Source organism: Macrotis lagotis, chromosome 1, assembly GCF_037893015.1.
Source record: "Macrotis lagotis isolate mMagLag1 chromosome 1, bilby.v1.9.chrom.fasta, whole genome shotgun sequence".
Classification (NCBI taxonomy): domain Eukaryota; kingdom Metazoa; phylum Chordata; class Mammalia; order Peramelemorphia; family Peramelidae; genus Macrotis; species Macrotis lagotis.
The window spans coordinates 27452465-27469184 of NC_133658.1; the positions used below are offsets into that span (position 1 = coordinate 27452465).

Below are 16720 nucleotides of genomic sequence, written 5' to 3' on the forward strand. Positions count from 1 at the left end.
GTAAAGAAAGCTTTAGAGAAGGGAAATCACTTGCTTAGTCAAAATAAAAATAAAAATGACACATTATTATTATTATTATTATTATTAACAATAAATCACCAATATTTTTCACTTTGGAGAATGGAAAGAGAGCCTGGTTCTGGGAAGATCTGGGGTCAAGTCATCTCTCTGGCACATTGGCTTTATGGCCTTGAAAAATTATACAATTTGTCAGTATTCTATATACTGCTCAGAGATGTTAAGTGATTTTGGTAAGTTCATACAATTGATAAGTGTCAAAAGCAAGATTTGAACCTATTCTTTTTGTCTCCAAATGCAGATATTTGATTACTCCACCAAACTGCCAAATTATGCAGTTTTAGCGTGAAGGATATAAAGGATCACAAAGAATATTTTCCAATGATGTGTATCCAGTGATGTGTAAAGAGGAGCCCTGTCATAAGAATGAAGTAGACTACAGGGTCATGAAATGATTCATTTTCTGATGATGTGTTTAATTGATGTCTGTCTAGATTTCATTCTCCAGTGTAGACAATTAACTTTCTCTGATTAATAACAGAAAATTAAAGTCACTGTTCATCCCCTTACCTTACATTTCCCCCTAAGTAGTAGACCCAAAGTAAGAGAGCACATGTGCTATATATATAGACTATTGCTCTGATCATTGGTGTTGTACACAAGGGCAAGGCAGGGTTTTGTTTGGACTCTATCAGCCAGAAACAAGAAACATGATCCTTTTGCCCATTAAAAGAGTACAATTTTTCTCTGTCCCTGTTTTGTGAGTTTTTGTGGAAAGAAATAGATTCAGAAATGAGTCATTTCTCTACAAGGCTTTGCCCTAGTGAGTGGAGTAAACCCATCATAGTTCTCTCCCCATAGCAGAAAATGAATGTTAAACTGCCCAGGGTAGGGATGAGTGAGAGGATAAAGATGAATCATCCCAGTAAGTCCAGAAATGGAAACAAATCTGAGTGATGTTTCCATTTGATTGTCCATGTAAACAAATGGATGCCTCCAGGGTTCCATTTGCTTTGGGAATTGATTGATTTAAAGTAACACCTAAGAGACTGAAATGTTTAGGTGTTTTTGAGTGGGAAGTATTTATTTCAGGAAAGTGTGGATTTGATAGTGAAGTATTCTGGATCCTTCTTTGCACTTAATCTCAGATTTCATGAGCAAATATCTTTAGGAAAAAACAAAACAATAAATTAACCAACAAGAATTTTCCAATGATTTCCATTTTTTCAAGCATTGTGCCATGTTTTAGGGATGCAGAATAAAAGAGGAAGTCATTCTACCCTTAAGAAGCTAACCTTCTAATGGAGGAGACAATGTGACTAAAGAGATATACACATAGTATATAAAATTAGATTTGAATTACCCATAATTTAGCAGTGAAGAAACTAGTATTTCTGGATATGGGTAAAGTCAGAGTGGGAAGAAGAAGTGGTGTTTAGTTTCCAACAAAATAGATTGGTGCTTGTTGTCCAAATTCAAGAGAGGGCTGTTCCCCAAGTAGGATTGGGTAAGCAGTAAAATTTTGACTGTGTTTTGTTGTCATGTTCCTGTTAGACTGGCTGCTTAGGAAGTGTAAGATTCCTGCCAGCTAGTTTATCCTTACCCAGGTTAATGTTGAAGGGGCGGGAGACAAGGATGACAAATTCTCCTTAAAGTTCTCCAAGATTTCCATTTATTCAACCAAATACAAGTGCTTAAATATCCTCCTTAGTCCCTGGTTCACTCCCACTCCCGTGGCACTTAGTGAAATAAGGCTCTTGTGCTAGAGGACACCAGGTGATAAAGGTTTACATTACTCCCACACACAGCAGTCCCTTACATTTTGTTTGCCCTTTCTTCTTTTCTCCAGGATTAATCTCAATAAATGATTTCTAAAATTTTTGCATCTTTATCTGGTCAAAACCTGTCACTAACAAAGGAGTCTATAAATTTATTCATCCTGAAGAGTGAATGATTGCTTTTGATGATTTTTCTGGTTTATATATAAGATGCAATCCTTTCTTCAGGAATGATAATCAAGGAATGGAATTTTAATAATTGAATTTAAGACTGAATGGAAAGACCTTTGTGTTTAGCTTTGGTAAGGTTGTCTTTATGATCCCTGATATGAACTCAGTGAACACGTCAGATCACTTTTACTTCAAGCTCATTTTATTAACTGTTTCAAATTGTTTGAACACGCTATTAATTGTTTTTATTTATTTAATTTATTAATTATTTTTATTAATTGCTTCCAAACTAGTTCTGAAAAATGATTTAGATGTACAACCTTTAAGGACTTGGAAGCTTGGACAATACATCACCCTCTTTGGGTTACAGATGTTCAAAGACTATTCTTTTCCAGGAGGATATAAGAACCCAGACAGGAAGGAGAATCTATAATCTCATTGATTTTTATTGTTTGTTTGATTTTCATCTAGTTATGCCACGTTTTGCGGAACAAGTAGAGGTGGCCATTGAAGCTCTGAGTGCCAATGTACCTCAGCCTTTTGAAGAGAATGAGTTCATTGATGCCTCCCGCCTGGTGTATGATGGAGTTCGAGACATCAGAAAAGCTGTCCTCATGATTCGGGTATGTAAGCAGCTGGGAGAACAGAGATGGAAGTGAACAGAAAGTGATTAGCCCCATTTAGAACTAACGTACTTTTTAGTTAAACTTTTTAACCTTTTTTGAATGTGTGTGCTTGGAAATGAATGCCAGTTGGACAGTTTCCCAGATTTGCATCCAACAGTGTTCTTTAGCTGCTTTCCAATGAATGAGAAAAGTGGAAGAGGTGCCACAGGTTACCCTAGTGCTTAGAGGGAAAATGGTACCTTAAATTCCTGAATGTTCATTTTAGGCCCTGCTTTCCATGGTGATCTTTGCCCCTGGTCTCACTTGCTATTCTCCTCCCTGGTTTCTTTTTCGATCACCAGGATTAGTTAGAAAGGGGCCCCTTCTTAACTTTCATCAGTATCACCATTTTTCCCAAAGAGCTCATAGAAATAAGATTCTTTTCTAAGTATAATTAGAGTTTTCTCAATGGAGCCTCCTACTCTTCCCATCTCCTTCTCTATCTCTCTGTAAGGCTCTAGGCAGGGGCAGTTAGATGGGCGGAGCAGAGAGCACACTGGCCCTGGAGTCAGGAGGAGGACTTGAGTTTAAATCCAGCCTCAGACACTAAATAATTGTCTAGCTGTGTGACTTTGGGAAAGTCATTTTTTACCCCATTGCCTTAGCCAAAATAAAACAAACCCAAAAAACTTCTTTATGGGGCAACTAGGTGGTCCAGTGAATAGAGCACTGGACCTGGTGTCAGGAGGACTTCCATTCAAATCTGACCTGACACCTTAATAATTGCCTAGCTGTGTGACCCTGGGCAAGTCACTTAACCCCATTTCCTTAAATAATTTTTTTAAAAAAAAGGCTCTAGGCATTTTCTTCTTTCTATTTCAGGCACACCATGCTTTGAGGGCCCTAATTCTTTATACTTGAACAGCCTATTTAGCCTTCCAAAGGTATTATGAATATTTTTCAGCACTCACCCAGTAGGAGGATCATAGATTGAGAATTGAATGGACCTTAGAGGTGTTTTGAGTTCAGTTCCCTCAGTATCTATCTAGGGGAACTAGGGCATAGAAATTAAGTGACTTGCCCAGGGTCACAGATTTTAGGTGTCTGAGGTTGGAGTTGAATCCAGATTGAACTGACTCCAAGTTCATTTCTCTGTCTATCTCATCATATTTTCTCTGGTCCAAGACAGGACTTGCTATAGTAGAAATAGCATCGGACATGGTACAGTGAGAAAGAGACTAACTGGGAGTTAAGAGACCTAGATTCAAATCATACCTTTGATGCTTATACAAGGAAGTAATCCCTTTGCTACCCTGTGCCTCAGTTTCTTCATCTGTAAATGAGAAAGTTAAATAACTTCAAAAGGTCTTCCTTACTTCTGATCCATGCAGTCAGTGGAGAACGAGGTTGAAATCCCATTTCTAACATATTTACCTTTATGACCATGACTAAATAAATTCTTTGTGTCTCAGTTTCTTCAGATGTTTCAAAATGTTAGCACTTAACAAATTCAAATGAGATACAATAATGTAGGCAAAACACCTTACAAACTATTATTACATTTTTCTTTGTTTCTAGAATATAGCCCATAGCAAGTAGTGTTTCTTCGTTCATTCATATTAGTTCTATTTGATAGATGAGAAATATAAGACAACAAGGTATCAAAGGCTTTGTTGGCTGCATAGGAACAAGCAGGAACAGAATTACAGAATCAAGTCTGGAATTTATGTCTTGTGATTCCTAGCCAGGTGTTCCTTTGTAATGTACCACACTGCCTGTGATGAGATTATCAGTAGGATAAAGCCTGCCCTTTCCCTTTTAGGCAAGGATATGTTGCACTGTCCCTTAAGTACCCTCTTCCTCCCTCCTGGAATGGTATTTGATTTGATTTTTTTTGTGGAGGGAGGAGAAAGGGAGACCAGTATGTGATTGTATATCAATGGCCATTATTCACCTCCAAGATAAGAAAGGAGAAATATGGAAGGGAAATAGGGAAATCCAGAATTTTGAGACCCTTGTGAAAATTAACTTGACATTTTAATAGGTATAATTTGTCTAGGAGGTAATGCAGGTGAAAAACTCCTGCCAGGAATTTCAGTTTCCATATTTTCACTCTGCCTTCCTTTTGTCCCAACCCATTCTCATACCAGGTTTATTACCCTTTCCCCACATTCCAGGTACTTAGCACCATATTTTCACCCTTCCTTCCTTCCTTTTGTCCTAATTCATTCTCTCATACTATGATTATCATCCTTTCCCCTCTTCCAGGTACTTAGTGCTTTCTTGTCCAAAAATAACACTAGACTTGAAGATGTTAAATTCTACCTGAAAATTCTGTCATGACTTTGGAAGTCACTTAAGTTTGGTCCATAGTAGTGGTAGTAGTAGTAATAGTAGTAGTTGTGGTAGGAACAGTAGTAGTCCATGGTAATAGCAATAGTAGTAGAAGTAATAGCAGTAGTAGCAATAGTAGCAATAGTAGCGGTGGTAGTAACAGCAGTAATAGCAGCAGCAATAGTAACAGTAGCGTAGTAGTAGTAATAGTCAACATTTATATAGCACCTAATATGTGCCAGTCACTGTTCAAAGAACTTAATAGATATTGTTTCATTTGATCCTTATGATAACCCTGGAAAATGAGTGGTATTATTTTCTTTTTACAGATGAGGAAACTGAGGCACAGTTCTATTTGATAGATGAGAAATCCCATTTCTAACATTTCTAACAGTTAAGCACCTTGAGCAGAATCACATAGCTAGTAAGGGTCTGAGGTGAGATTTGAATTCAGGTCTTTCTGATTCAGCTCAGCTTTCTATCCACAGGGACTTTAAATATCATTCTTTTTGACCTTGAATCCATGGTCCTATGACCTGGGTCTGCCACAAACAACCTGGGCACCTTTGGGCATATATTACCAAATGAACAAGTATTTATAAAGGACCTAATATGTATGAAATACTGAACTTGGCACTAGAGATACAAATTCAATGAATAAAACCATCTTTACTCATGAAGAATATATATTTGCCTGGTCTTTTTTTTTCCTTCTCTAGATAAAGGAACTGAATTAGATGATGTCTAATGATCAGTTGAACCTTAGTATATTTATCTGTAAAATGGGAATACTAAACATATTGATACCTACTTCACAGGGTTGCTCTTGGTAAGGTGTTTTATGAGTTATCACTACATGCTTATAAGCAATTAATTCTGTTCTCCCACCAGTCTCTCTCAGCATACAATATTATACTGTAGTGGAGATTTTTTTTCCCCTCTATGAATTAGAATAGGTAGTTGCTGAGGTCTCTTTTATCTTTAGATTGTGATAACTTTCCCCAAATTACAGAATGGAAAATTGAGATCTAGAAAGACTTGCTCATTTCTTCAAATGGCTTTTCTTCAAATGCCTTTTGCTATTGTTTTATTGAGTTCTGAAAAGTATTGCTTTGATAGTTGGATTTGTATTGCATTCAAACTGAAAATTAACTTTAGAAGAATGATCATTTTTATTATGCTGGCAAAAAAAAAAGACAATTGGCCTCTGAGTCTTCATATTTCTGATGAGAAAATTGCCCCTCCCAGTGGAAAACGACTTGCCCCCTTCCACACTGGGAGAATAACAATTTTTGTCCTTCGTTTTTGAAGAAGACTGTGACATCAGGGTGGCGATGCCATGACAAGCACGCCAGTTGGATTTGAGTTAGAGGAACGTTCTGCTAAATCACCAGCCTCACTTTCTTCATGGTCATCTGGGTCCAGTAGCCAGATATAAATCAGCACAACTGGAGACAGCCCTGTATGTGGGGCAGTCAGGGTTAAGTGACTTGCCCAAGGTCACCAAGCTAAGTAAGTGGCAAGTGTTTGAGGTCGGATTCCAACTCCCATTCTCCTGAATGCAAGGCCAGTGCTCTATCTGCTGCACCACCTAGCTGCTCTACTGGGATAATGGACAACTTAGGTCAGGGTTAGGTTTAGATTAAGAGGTTTCCTATTAATCAGTCCCTTAAATCAGATGCAAGTGTCAATCTCTTACCCTGCCTACATCTTACACTCCATGAAAAGAATTAAGGATTCTTAGAGTGAAAGGTCTATTTGCCACTTTCCTTATCCTGCATGGGGTCATGAAGAACAGGCCCAAACTCAGAGGAGAATGAAGCCTCCGCTTATTTCCAGTGAGAAGTCCTTCAAAGGGTTAAGCAAAGCTCTGGACAGTTCTTCAGCTGAAAATTGGAATTTGTAGCAATAGATAGAGTGTCTTCATGGAAAATTGCTGAAATCAGAGCATTTTGTGCTGTTTTGCCACATTTGAGTTTGTAATGTGAAACAGTCCAGAGTTTATCTAGAGAAATAAACTGCATTCTGTTAGAGCCATCATCATCATCTTTTCAGACCAAGTAAGAATGCATCAGTATTGGTCAGTGTGTGTGTGTGTGTGTGTGTGTGTGTGTATGTGTATGTCTAATTCTGTGTGTCTGTGTCTGTTTCTGTGTGTGTCTGTGTCTGTTGATATGTTGTCTGTGTCTGTTTCTGTGTGTCTGTGTCTGTTTCTGTTTGTGTGTGTGTGTGTGTTTAGGATTCTCAAACACCATGGAAACCATGGAATATGCTGGCAGCATATCCTGGGACTAAAGTGGTGGAATAGTGGTGGAAAATGCATATTTGTGAGTTACTTGGTAATTGTTCTCTCTGTTTTACTGCTACAAAGCACAGGTCAGAATAGGAAGAGACTTCATTCCCTGGTCACTTAGTCCAATGGCACAAGAGAAAGAATTTGAGTTACAACATCCCCAACAATTGATCAGGGTTACAGGTTAGGCATGAGGCCTACAATTTCACTGTTTTTGAGAGCTCTGGCACTGGGGAAGCTAAATGGTGGGGTGGAATGTTCCTGGAGTCAGGAAGTACTGAGCTCATGATCTGACCTTAGTCACTTTTTAGCTATATGATCCTGTGCATGTCACTTCAACCTGTTGGTCTCAGTTTCTTCATCTGTAAAATGAGCTGGACAAGGAAATGGCAAATATATCTGCCAAGAAAACTCCAAACAGAATCATACAGAGTTAGACATGACTAAAAAATGGCTAAACATTACACATAATAAATAAATAAACAATACACAATTTAGGTCAGTATGTTCTCTCCAGGTTTTAGTCTTAGAGAGTTTCCTGAAACATAGGAACCTAAGTGTAAGTGTATGGAGTCAGGATTTCAAATTCTATCCTAGAAACTGTATGTAATCTTTAAGTCACTGAATTAGACTTTACTTTCTGATCTGTAAAATGGAGATATTAATATTACTTATCTCATAAAATAATTTTCAGACTCTAATGAGACCTTGTGGTTAAAAAGCTGTATACATTTTAGCTATCACTAGCTGACAAGTAGTTATAAATCAGGGTAGTAGTGGAGGTATCTCCTTATGAAAAGTTAACTAAGTTAATGAAACTAAGATCTGTTCCTAGGCAATTACTGTATTTTCCCAAGTATAAGACACTCCCATGTATAAGACAAAACTTAATTTGGGGGCCTGAGATTTGAAAAAAATAAGTTATTGAACCCAAGTTTTATTCATCATAAAATTCATGCAACTTTTCATCACTGTCAAAATCCCATCCATTACCTCACTGTCTAAGGAGAGGCTCTGTCTGCTCCCTGCCTGTGCTTTGGCCTGTGGTTGACCACAAGCCCTCCCTGGGCCTCTCATGGCCTTCTTCTGCCGTGGCAATTCAGTTGGGTTTCTTCTTCCCTTAGCCAGTCTCAGATTGGCTTCTCCATTGGAGGTGGATCAAACTGAGGTTCAGCAGCATGATTTCCATTCACTTTGCAACCTGGATCACTTTGAACTTGAATTCAACATGAAATCTTTTCTGAGCCATTTCTGGGCAGATTGTGGCCAGACATCACCTATATACTAGTAACAAATGTGAAACAATGAGCATAAAGAACACAAGCATGAAAAAAGTGGGAAATGCAAGTCAAAAATTCTACGACCACCGTAGAAGAAACTCCCAATTTTTAGGCCCCAGATTTTTCAAAAAAGGGTGTGTCTTTCACATGGGGAAATATGGTAGATCACTCAGTGGATAAATACTCAAGATTTGGAGACAGGAAGAGGGAGGTAAAATATAGTGTCAGATACTTATTTGTTTGTATGAACCTGTGCACATCATCTATCTTTTATCTGTCTTGGTTTCATAAACTGTACAATAGAATCTACCTTCTGAAGTTATCATAAGGGTGAAATGAAATAAATATTTGTAAAATGCTTATCACTGTTTCTGGTACAAAGTTAGCACTATATAAATCTTTATTCCCTTTCCTCCCACCCATCCTCTCCTTTTCTATTCTCTTCTCTACTTTTCTTTTTTTCTTCTCTCCTTCCTCTCTGAGCAAAGTCCAAATATTCTCACTTTACTCCCTCAAATTTAGAAGTGAGGTTATCTGAAATTATATTGTGTTTGGTTCATGAAAAAGGGGGTTCACTGGGAAAATGATATTACCATATTAACATGGTTTCCTAAGTCCTATTTGACCGACTCATGAAAAGTAATGTCAAGTGTTTTATAAGCACCTGCTTATTTTGAAGGGATAATTACCAAGCATTATTGCCTAGTCATTAAAACAGGCTTCTCTAGGGACCTTTACACAGCAACACCAAGAGGGGGCCACTAAATGTACTGGAAAAAATTAAAATATTTAATCATTTAAAATCATGAATAATTCAGTCTTTGCTAATTCTAATTGGGTCCTACTTGCTTAATCCCAATTGAGGTTTTACTGCAGCAGCCTTTGAAGTGTCTTTGAAGTGTCTTCAGGCAGTAAAGCACAGGTTGAATGAATGAATGACTTAATGAACAAATGAATGAACTAAATGATTGAATGATTATTCCAGTACCTTTAAACTTTGATTTACGATACAAATCGCAAAAATTTGGGATCATAGATTTATCAAAAGAGAGGACCTTGTAAGTCATCTACTTTATCCTCATTTTTTAGATGAGGACATGTTAAGTAACTTGCCAAAAGTCACAAACGTATTGTGTCTTAACTAAGCTTTTGAACCTTTTTCCACTGGCTCCGATTTTAATTTTCTTCCCTTTGAGCTACCTTGGATAATTCACATGATTCATTTTTCCCCATCACACATTATCTTATGAAGAAAGGTAGTATACCAACAATGTTGTATTTTCGGAGCGCGAGTTCTTTTGGCTTCTTTTCAGTTTAAACTAGAATCTCATCCTAGTAGAACACTTTTCTTATCTCCTGTAATTCTTCATACCCTCTCCAAATGGATAAATTTCCCTCAATTCCCTCTTCCCTATTAGGGTAGGAATTTCTTGAGATTTGTTACTGTTGTCCTTTAGTCAAGGTTGCATAGATCCTATGGAATTCTTTGACAAAGATATTGGAGTGGTTTGTCATTTCCTTCTCTAGTGAATTAAGGCAAATAGAGGTTAAGTGACTTGCTCAGGGTCACCCAACTAGTGATTGTCTGAAGCCGGATATGATCTCAGGTCTTCCTGACTCTAAGCTCTCCATCTATTCAGTCACCTAATTTGCCTTCCTTGAGGATAGGAAATGTGTTTGTATTTCCTTGTGGCCTCCGAATTAGAACAGGGTTCGGCATATATCGGAGATTGATAAATGTTTATTGATTGTCTAACTGACGTTATTACTCCCAGGGTTTTCCACTTCTGACAATTTACGTTATTTGCTACATTAAAGAAAATAATCATTTGTATGGGAAGCCAGAAAAGTCCCTCGCCAACTCTGACTATCATCTTCCTTCAAGTCTGTTGACACTGATGACAGAGGAGGATTCCTCCAAGTAGTCTTCCCTGGTCATTCTACCGAAAGTGTTTTTGCTTTCCTCAAGTAAACAAAAGCATTTTTTCCTGGAATCTTTTTTGCCCAATCAAGCTTGAATTTCTTTTTTACAAAAGACAAAATGTCTCTTCTGAGCTGTGATTCATTGCTCTACGGGAATGCCTGTTGAATAAATTCCCTTCTCTGAATGTGGATCAGCAACTGATCTGCAAGTGGTTGAGTTTTTCAGAGTCCTATGAGAACAAAAGAAAATTAAGACACTTGTCCAATTTCACAAATTCAGTGTGGGACAGGGGCAGGCTTAACCCCAGGCATTGGGTTCATTCCCCAACTAGGTTTCTATCCATTACAGCTTGGCTGCCACTGAAGAACATCAATCCATTCATTTAGAAATAGGACACGATTTAGAAATGGGATATGATTTAAATGAATTCTCTTATTTTTTAAAATTGAGAAACACATGTATAAATATATATATATATATATATATATATATATATGAGGGAGATATACCTAAATATATAATGATAGTATCATATATATGTATATATATATATATGTATACATATATATATATATCGAATCACATATGTAGCCCATATCCTTAATTTAATTTTAAAATTAGATAGATATTGGGGAAAGTAGTCTGTTAAGTCATAAAAGAATACAATCCATTTTAAAACTGTATTTCTTTCAGCAACTATATAATAATTTTATGTTCAGATAATCCCTTCTTTTTTAGTATAAATATCTATTTTTAAACAAAAATTTTAAAGCAAAATCTTCTATATATATTCAGTATGAGCTGGGGAAGCAAGGCAAAAAAGTGGTTTCCCATCATCTCCAAAGCTGACTGTTCCTTTATGTGCTTTCTCTTCTTCCGAACAAAGAACTGATTGTGCTGTTGAAAAGTAAGGACCCCAGTGTTTCCCAGAGTTATTAGAGTGGACAGGACCTTGAAAGGTCAAGTACTCCATCACCCTGCCTCTAGATGCTCAATAAAGGTTTGACAAAGATAGAGAAGCTGCACAATGTGCAGAAAAAAGGCTCTGACATTAGCTAACCATGTGACTCTAAGTGAGCATCCCTTCTGTGCCTTAGTTTCCTTACCTAGGAAATTGAGATAATGATATTTAATACTATATATGTCACATATTGTGAAAAAAGGTGAAGTCAAAATAATCAACACTTCACTGAGTACCAGCCATGTGTTAAATATTATGCTATGCACTGGAGATATAAAGGACAAAAACATAGTTTCTGTTCTGAAGTTTACAGACTAAAGGTAGAGAAAGCTTGCAAGCAAGTTATTTTACAGCTAAAGTGAAGTTATTCAAGAGAGGCAAGACACCATTGTTAAGGTTAATGTTTCCGATGTACATCATGGGACTTGATTTTAGCTTGTTTGTGAACAAAGTCAGGGAAACCATAAAGTAGAGGCAAAGAGGTAAGGAATTCTGGGCTTTGGGGACAGTCGATGAACAAGTTCAGTCATGAACCAGACCTAACCTAACCTAAAACTGTCTCTGAAGAAGGCATTTCAGGTAGTGGGCACCCAAATGTGTTATCAAAATCTACCTTCAAGTATCTAGAAAGCTCGTGAAGTCTGCAGAATGATGTTTTTGAATGCATAAAAAATAGATGGAGAATGCAAGTGGAATAATCAATTTTGAAAGTTATTTTAAAACAAGTCTGTTGCTATTTAGTTTTATTCAACTTAATGACACTTCCTAGGGGCAAGTTTGCCAAAGATATGGGAGTATTTTGCCATTTCCTACTCCAGCTCATTTTACAGATGAAGAAACTGAAGCAAACAAGGTTAAGTGACTTGCTCAGGGTCACATAGCTAGTACGTGTCTGAGGCTGGATTTGAATTCTGGCCTTCCTAATTCTAGTCCTTGATCTCTATTCACTGTACCACCTAGTTTCCCAAACAAGGAATTCACAGAGTAGAACAGGTGGTGTTTATTTGCTGAACCTGGTTTGTATGTGTATGGCAAAAATCATGTGATGAAAGTAAAAGTAGATATGATTTCATGGAAAGAGTAGCTGTAGTTGGGAGGCATAATCTGGACTTGGCACCCTCCGGCTGGTGTCTGTGTCTTTTTCCTTTTTTTCTTCATTGGTGTAGAGAATTGGGGTGGTCATCATGAATACATATGTCTGTGTTGTGCCAGAATATGTCCTTGGCTTGTGCTGCTGTAATCCACATATGCCATGTATCAGAACTGAAGAAGAATGGGATAATAAACCTTTTTTAGCAGACCTAACCTAAAACTATCTCTGAAGAAGGCATTTCAGGCAGTGGGCACCCAAATGTGATAACCCTTACCCTAGGATCACTTACATTTTTATATGGGTCTCTCATATTTCAAAAAGCCTTAAGGAATCTAAAGGAAAGGTTTTTAATGGTGAACTTTGAGATATAATCATAGATAGCAAGAGATTTTTGACAAGAGGACTTAGCTGATAACCTAGACATCACCGTGAATTCCCATGTTTATCATCAGACTCCCCCTAAACATAGAATATATTAAATCCTTTTTATGTCAATCCCACTATGAAAGGACCCTTAGGTATCATCTAGTATACTCCTTGTCCTAGGTTATTGTTAAAGAAATTACAACATGGCAAAATGAATGAGTTCCCAAGGATATGCAGATGATGAATGCCCGAAGAGGGACTCCAATTCCTATATGCTTTCCACTATTCCATACTATCTCAGTCATTCAACTGCAAGTGAGGTGGGGTTCACCTCTACTCAATTTCTCAAATGATTCTGTGATTTCCTTATCATGAATGCATCCCTTCCATTTCTGCCATCTTCTGCTGGCAATGGAGCACATGAGTTGACCATGCCCTTTTCCCCAATACATAACCAACCTGGCTTCCTTCTCAATTGTACAATTATTTTCTGGCATCCTTTACTCAGCTTCTTCTATATGATATTGTGGCTACATGAAATTATAATAGATTCATGAAACCTTGAGTCATGAAGACCTGAATTCTAATCTGATCTAAAATAATTTCTAGCTGGATGGCTTTGGGAAAGACCCTTAACTTCTGCCTACTCATTTTACTCATCTGTAAAATAGGGATAACAATAATGCCTGCTTCCCAGAGGTGATATGAGAATCACATAGGCTATTTGGAAAGGATTCTGTAAACCCTAAAGAGATATGTGAATGCTAGCTATTGCTATCTCTTACTAATTAGGTATGGCGGCCCGCTTGCACCCACCATGCTGTTCTCCATTGCCCTCTGAATGATAATAATTTTTTAGAAACCAAAATCCTATGTCTCAGAGATTGGACATTCATTAGAGGTCATCTAATCCAAACCCCTCAGTTTAGGGATGAGGAACTGAGGTATCGAGAAAGGAAGAGACAATCAAGATCACACATGCAGCAGAGAGTCACAATTCAAACTGAATTGCTCTGATCTTTGTCAATGGAACCATGCTACTTCTTTGACAGTATTAACCTTGCTGGGCAAATTAATAGTGAGAATGGTATAATCAAAATTACAGTAATATATTTAACACACCTAAGAGAATAAAACATTTTCAAATATTTTTAGATGGACCATTTATACACACATATGCTTAATATGCTAATTACAAATCATCCTAATCTCATTAAAGAAGTAGGTCCCCCAGGTTCTTTTCCACTGTCTCCTTTAAGATCCTTTCAGCTCTAATATGATTAGAATCCTAATCATCTCCATGTCTTTTTTTTTTCTGAGTCTATCCAACTTTCATGTGCTTTTCTTAACTTGTAAGAATGCCCAGTGAAGGGAAAAAAAATACACTGATCTTTTCATATGTGGCTAACTCAAAAAAAGTAACTGCATGAGTAAGCTACAATTTAACATGCAATTAGTTAACTGCATATGCATACAGCTATTTGTGAGGACTGTTTGGGTGGACTTGCTATGTGTGTGGGTGTCTATGTTTAAAACATAAGGATCTGAGGAAACTCAGAGTTGGAATAGAGCTTGGAGGCCATTTAGTCTAACTCTTGCCCGGAAAAAAGGATCATCTTTTACCTCAAAATGTACAACCAACATCTACTTTAAGATTTTGACTGAGGTGAAACTCAGTCCCTCATGAGGGGGGCCATTCTATTTTTGAAGAGAGCTATCAATTTTTTTCCCTCAAATTAGTACATTTTTGTACATATCCATGGAAGATAAAAAGAGATAATTTCACCAAAACAGTTATTTTTCAGTACACTGCCAAGGAAGCAGTGAGTGTTCAAAAGGCAAAAAGAGATGCACCCTATATCTTTTCCCTTTGGCATGAGTGACTATCTTTAAATTAGTTTTCATGTCAATGTGAAATGAACAATTATGTCCACCCACTGTGTGCCTATGATTCCCTCCTTCCCCAATCCTCTTCTAGTCCTTCAGTAAGACTAGGCTGCCAGATTTTTCCTCTTCCAAAGCCAGCTACAGATTACTAAACTTCTGGCATATCTCCAAGACCTATCCTTGTTCATTTCTTTTGTTTTTTTATTCCTATATATGTGAATGTAAATGTGTTTGTGTGTGTATGTTTGTGTTTGTGTCTGTGTGTGTGTGTGTTTGTGTGTGTGTGTGTGTGTGTGTGGGAATTGTTTCATAGCTCATATGTTCCACTGAAGAAACCTATCTGTAGCTAAGAGATCTTCCCCTTCTTTGTCTTAAATTAAATGCAACAGTAACATAGTCTGTCAGATTTGCTTGGAAAATGTTTCAAACTATGATTCTTTTACCACAACTATCTCAAATCTGATTATCTTTTATTATAACAATCTCAGATGTGACCTTCTGGGTTCCAAACCACAATTCAATGAGTATTTGTTCTAGGTGGATCGGTGGATAGAGCACTGGCCCTGGATCAGGAGGACCTGAGTTCAAATCCAGCGTCAGACACTTAAGAATTATCTAGCTGTGTGACCTTGGGCAAGTCACTTAATTTGCCTTACAAAATTTGCCTTACTTAAAAAAAAACCCAAGAACAATGAATATTTGTAGAGTCTCCTTTATGTTAGAGACACTATGCTAGGAAGCTTAGAGTAAAGATACAAACCCAGTTTTTCCTTACCTTCAGTGTTGAATGGGATGCTTACTGCCTTTGTTAAACTAAGCCATGGCATTTCTGCTGAGCCTTTCATCTGGGACATGAGGGAAATGGATTCGATATCTCCAAAGTCCTTTTAGTTCTAAACTGATAGCATAGTTTGGTGCTATAGTAGAGAGAGAGAGAGCTAATCCTGGAGTCAGAAAGATTCAAATCCTGCCTCAGACTTTTACGATCTGTATGATCCTGAGCATTTCCCATAGCTTCTCTCACTCTCAGTTTTCTTATCTGCAAAATGGGAACAGTTAAAACACTTGCCCTTATTGTGAGGACTGAATGGGGTAGCATAAGATCTTTGCAAACCTCACATCACTATAGCAATTCTAGCCATGATAAAATATAGGATATTAGGTTATAAAGTATTTTGCAAGCATTTTCTCATTACATCTTCAAGACAACCTTGCAAGTCAAGCAATGTACCCCATTTTACAGATGAGGAAACTGAGTCTCAGATAAGAAAAGCAGTTTGTCCAAAATTACAGGATTAGTTATACGGGGCAAAAGAACAAATGGAAACCAAGTCTTCTGACAGGAATCATTCCACTCTGCAGGGTGCTGAGTTATCAACATTCTTGATTCTTCTGTTGTTAAGTGAATTGTTTTTCTCTCTCAAGATATAAAGATGAAAAGTGCTTCTAATCTCGTCATTGCATCTGTCAGCAGAATTTACCAACTAGCTGTAATTGTTCCTGGGAACATCAGAAAACAGTGGGGAATGATCAGGGATGATTGTCTGGGTCCACAATGGAAATGCAATCTCTTCTTTGAACTAGATTTCTCCCACACACACCACCCCTTTTACTTTCTTACTTTCATTTAATAAAGGAAACAAAAAAATATTCCCTTTTCACCTATTCCTTTTAATATCTCCTTTTTGGGAAAATAATGATTGGTAGATTTTTGAAGGAAGATTAACATTTTTGATACAGAAGAAAAAGATGTCTTGAAAAATTCACATTGTATTGATAGAGAAGGTCACCTTTTATACCAGCGTGATGAGTCATGGGTTCTACAGCTTCAAAAGGCCTTTAGGTTCATCTAAAATCCTTTTCCATGTGAAAAAAAAAAGATGCTGGAGAGTTATATGCCCAATGTCACATAAGTAGCAGAACTGGAATCTGACCTGAAGATTTCTTTGTTTACAATGACAACTAGGTGTTGCAATAGATAGAATGCTGCTCTTGGAGTCAGGAAGCGAG

At 37.3% G+C, this 16720-nt stretch overlaps 1 protein-coding gene across 2 annotated transcripts in view; it reads left to right on the forward strand.

Moving 5' to 3' along the window:
* The window catches only part of CTNNA2 (catenin alpha 2), a 1546517-nt gene that overhangs the window by 1431337 nt on the left and 98460 nt on the right, over window positions 1-16720 (forward strand). For both annotated transcript variants that reach the window (XM_074196107.1, XM_074196106.1), the window contains one exon: window positions 2439-2590. In XM_074196107.1, the coding sequence (XP_074052208.1) occupies window positions 2439-2590 (152 nt within the window). The remainder of the gene's footprint in view (window positions 1-2438; window positions 2591-16720) is intronic.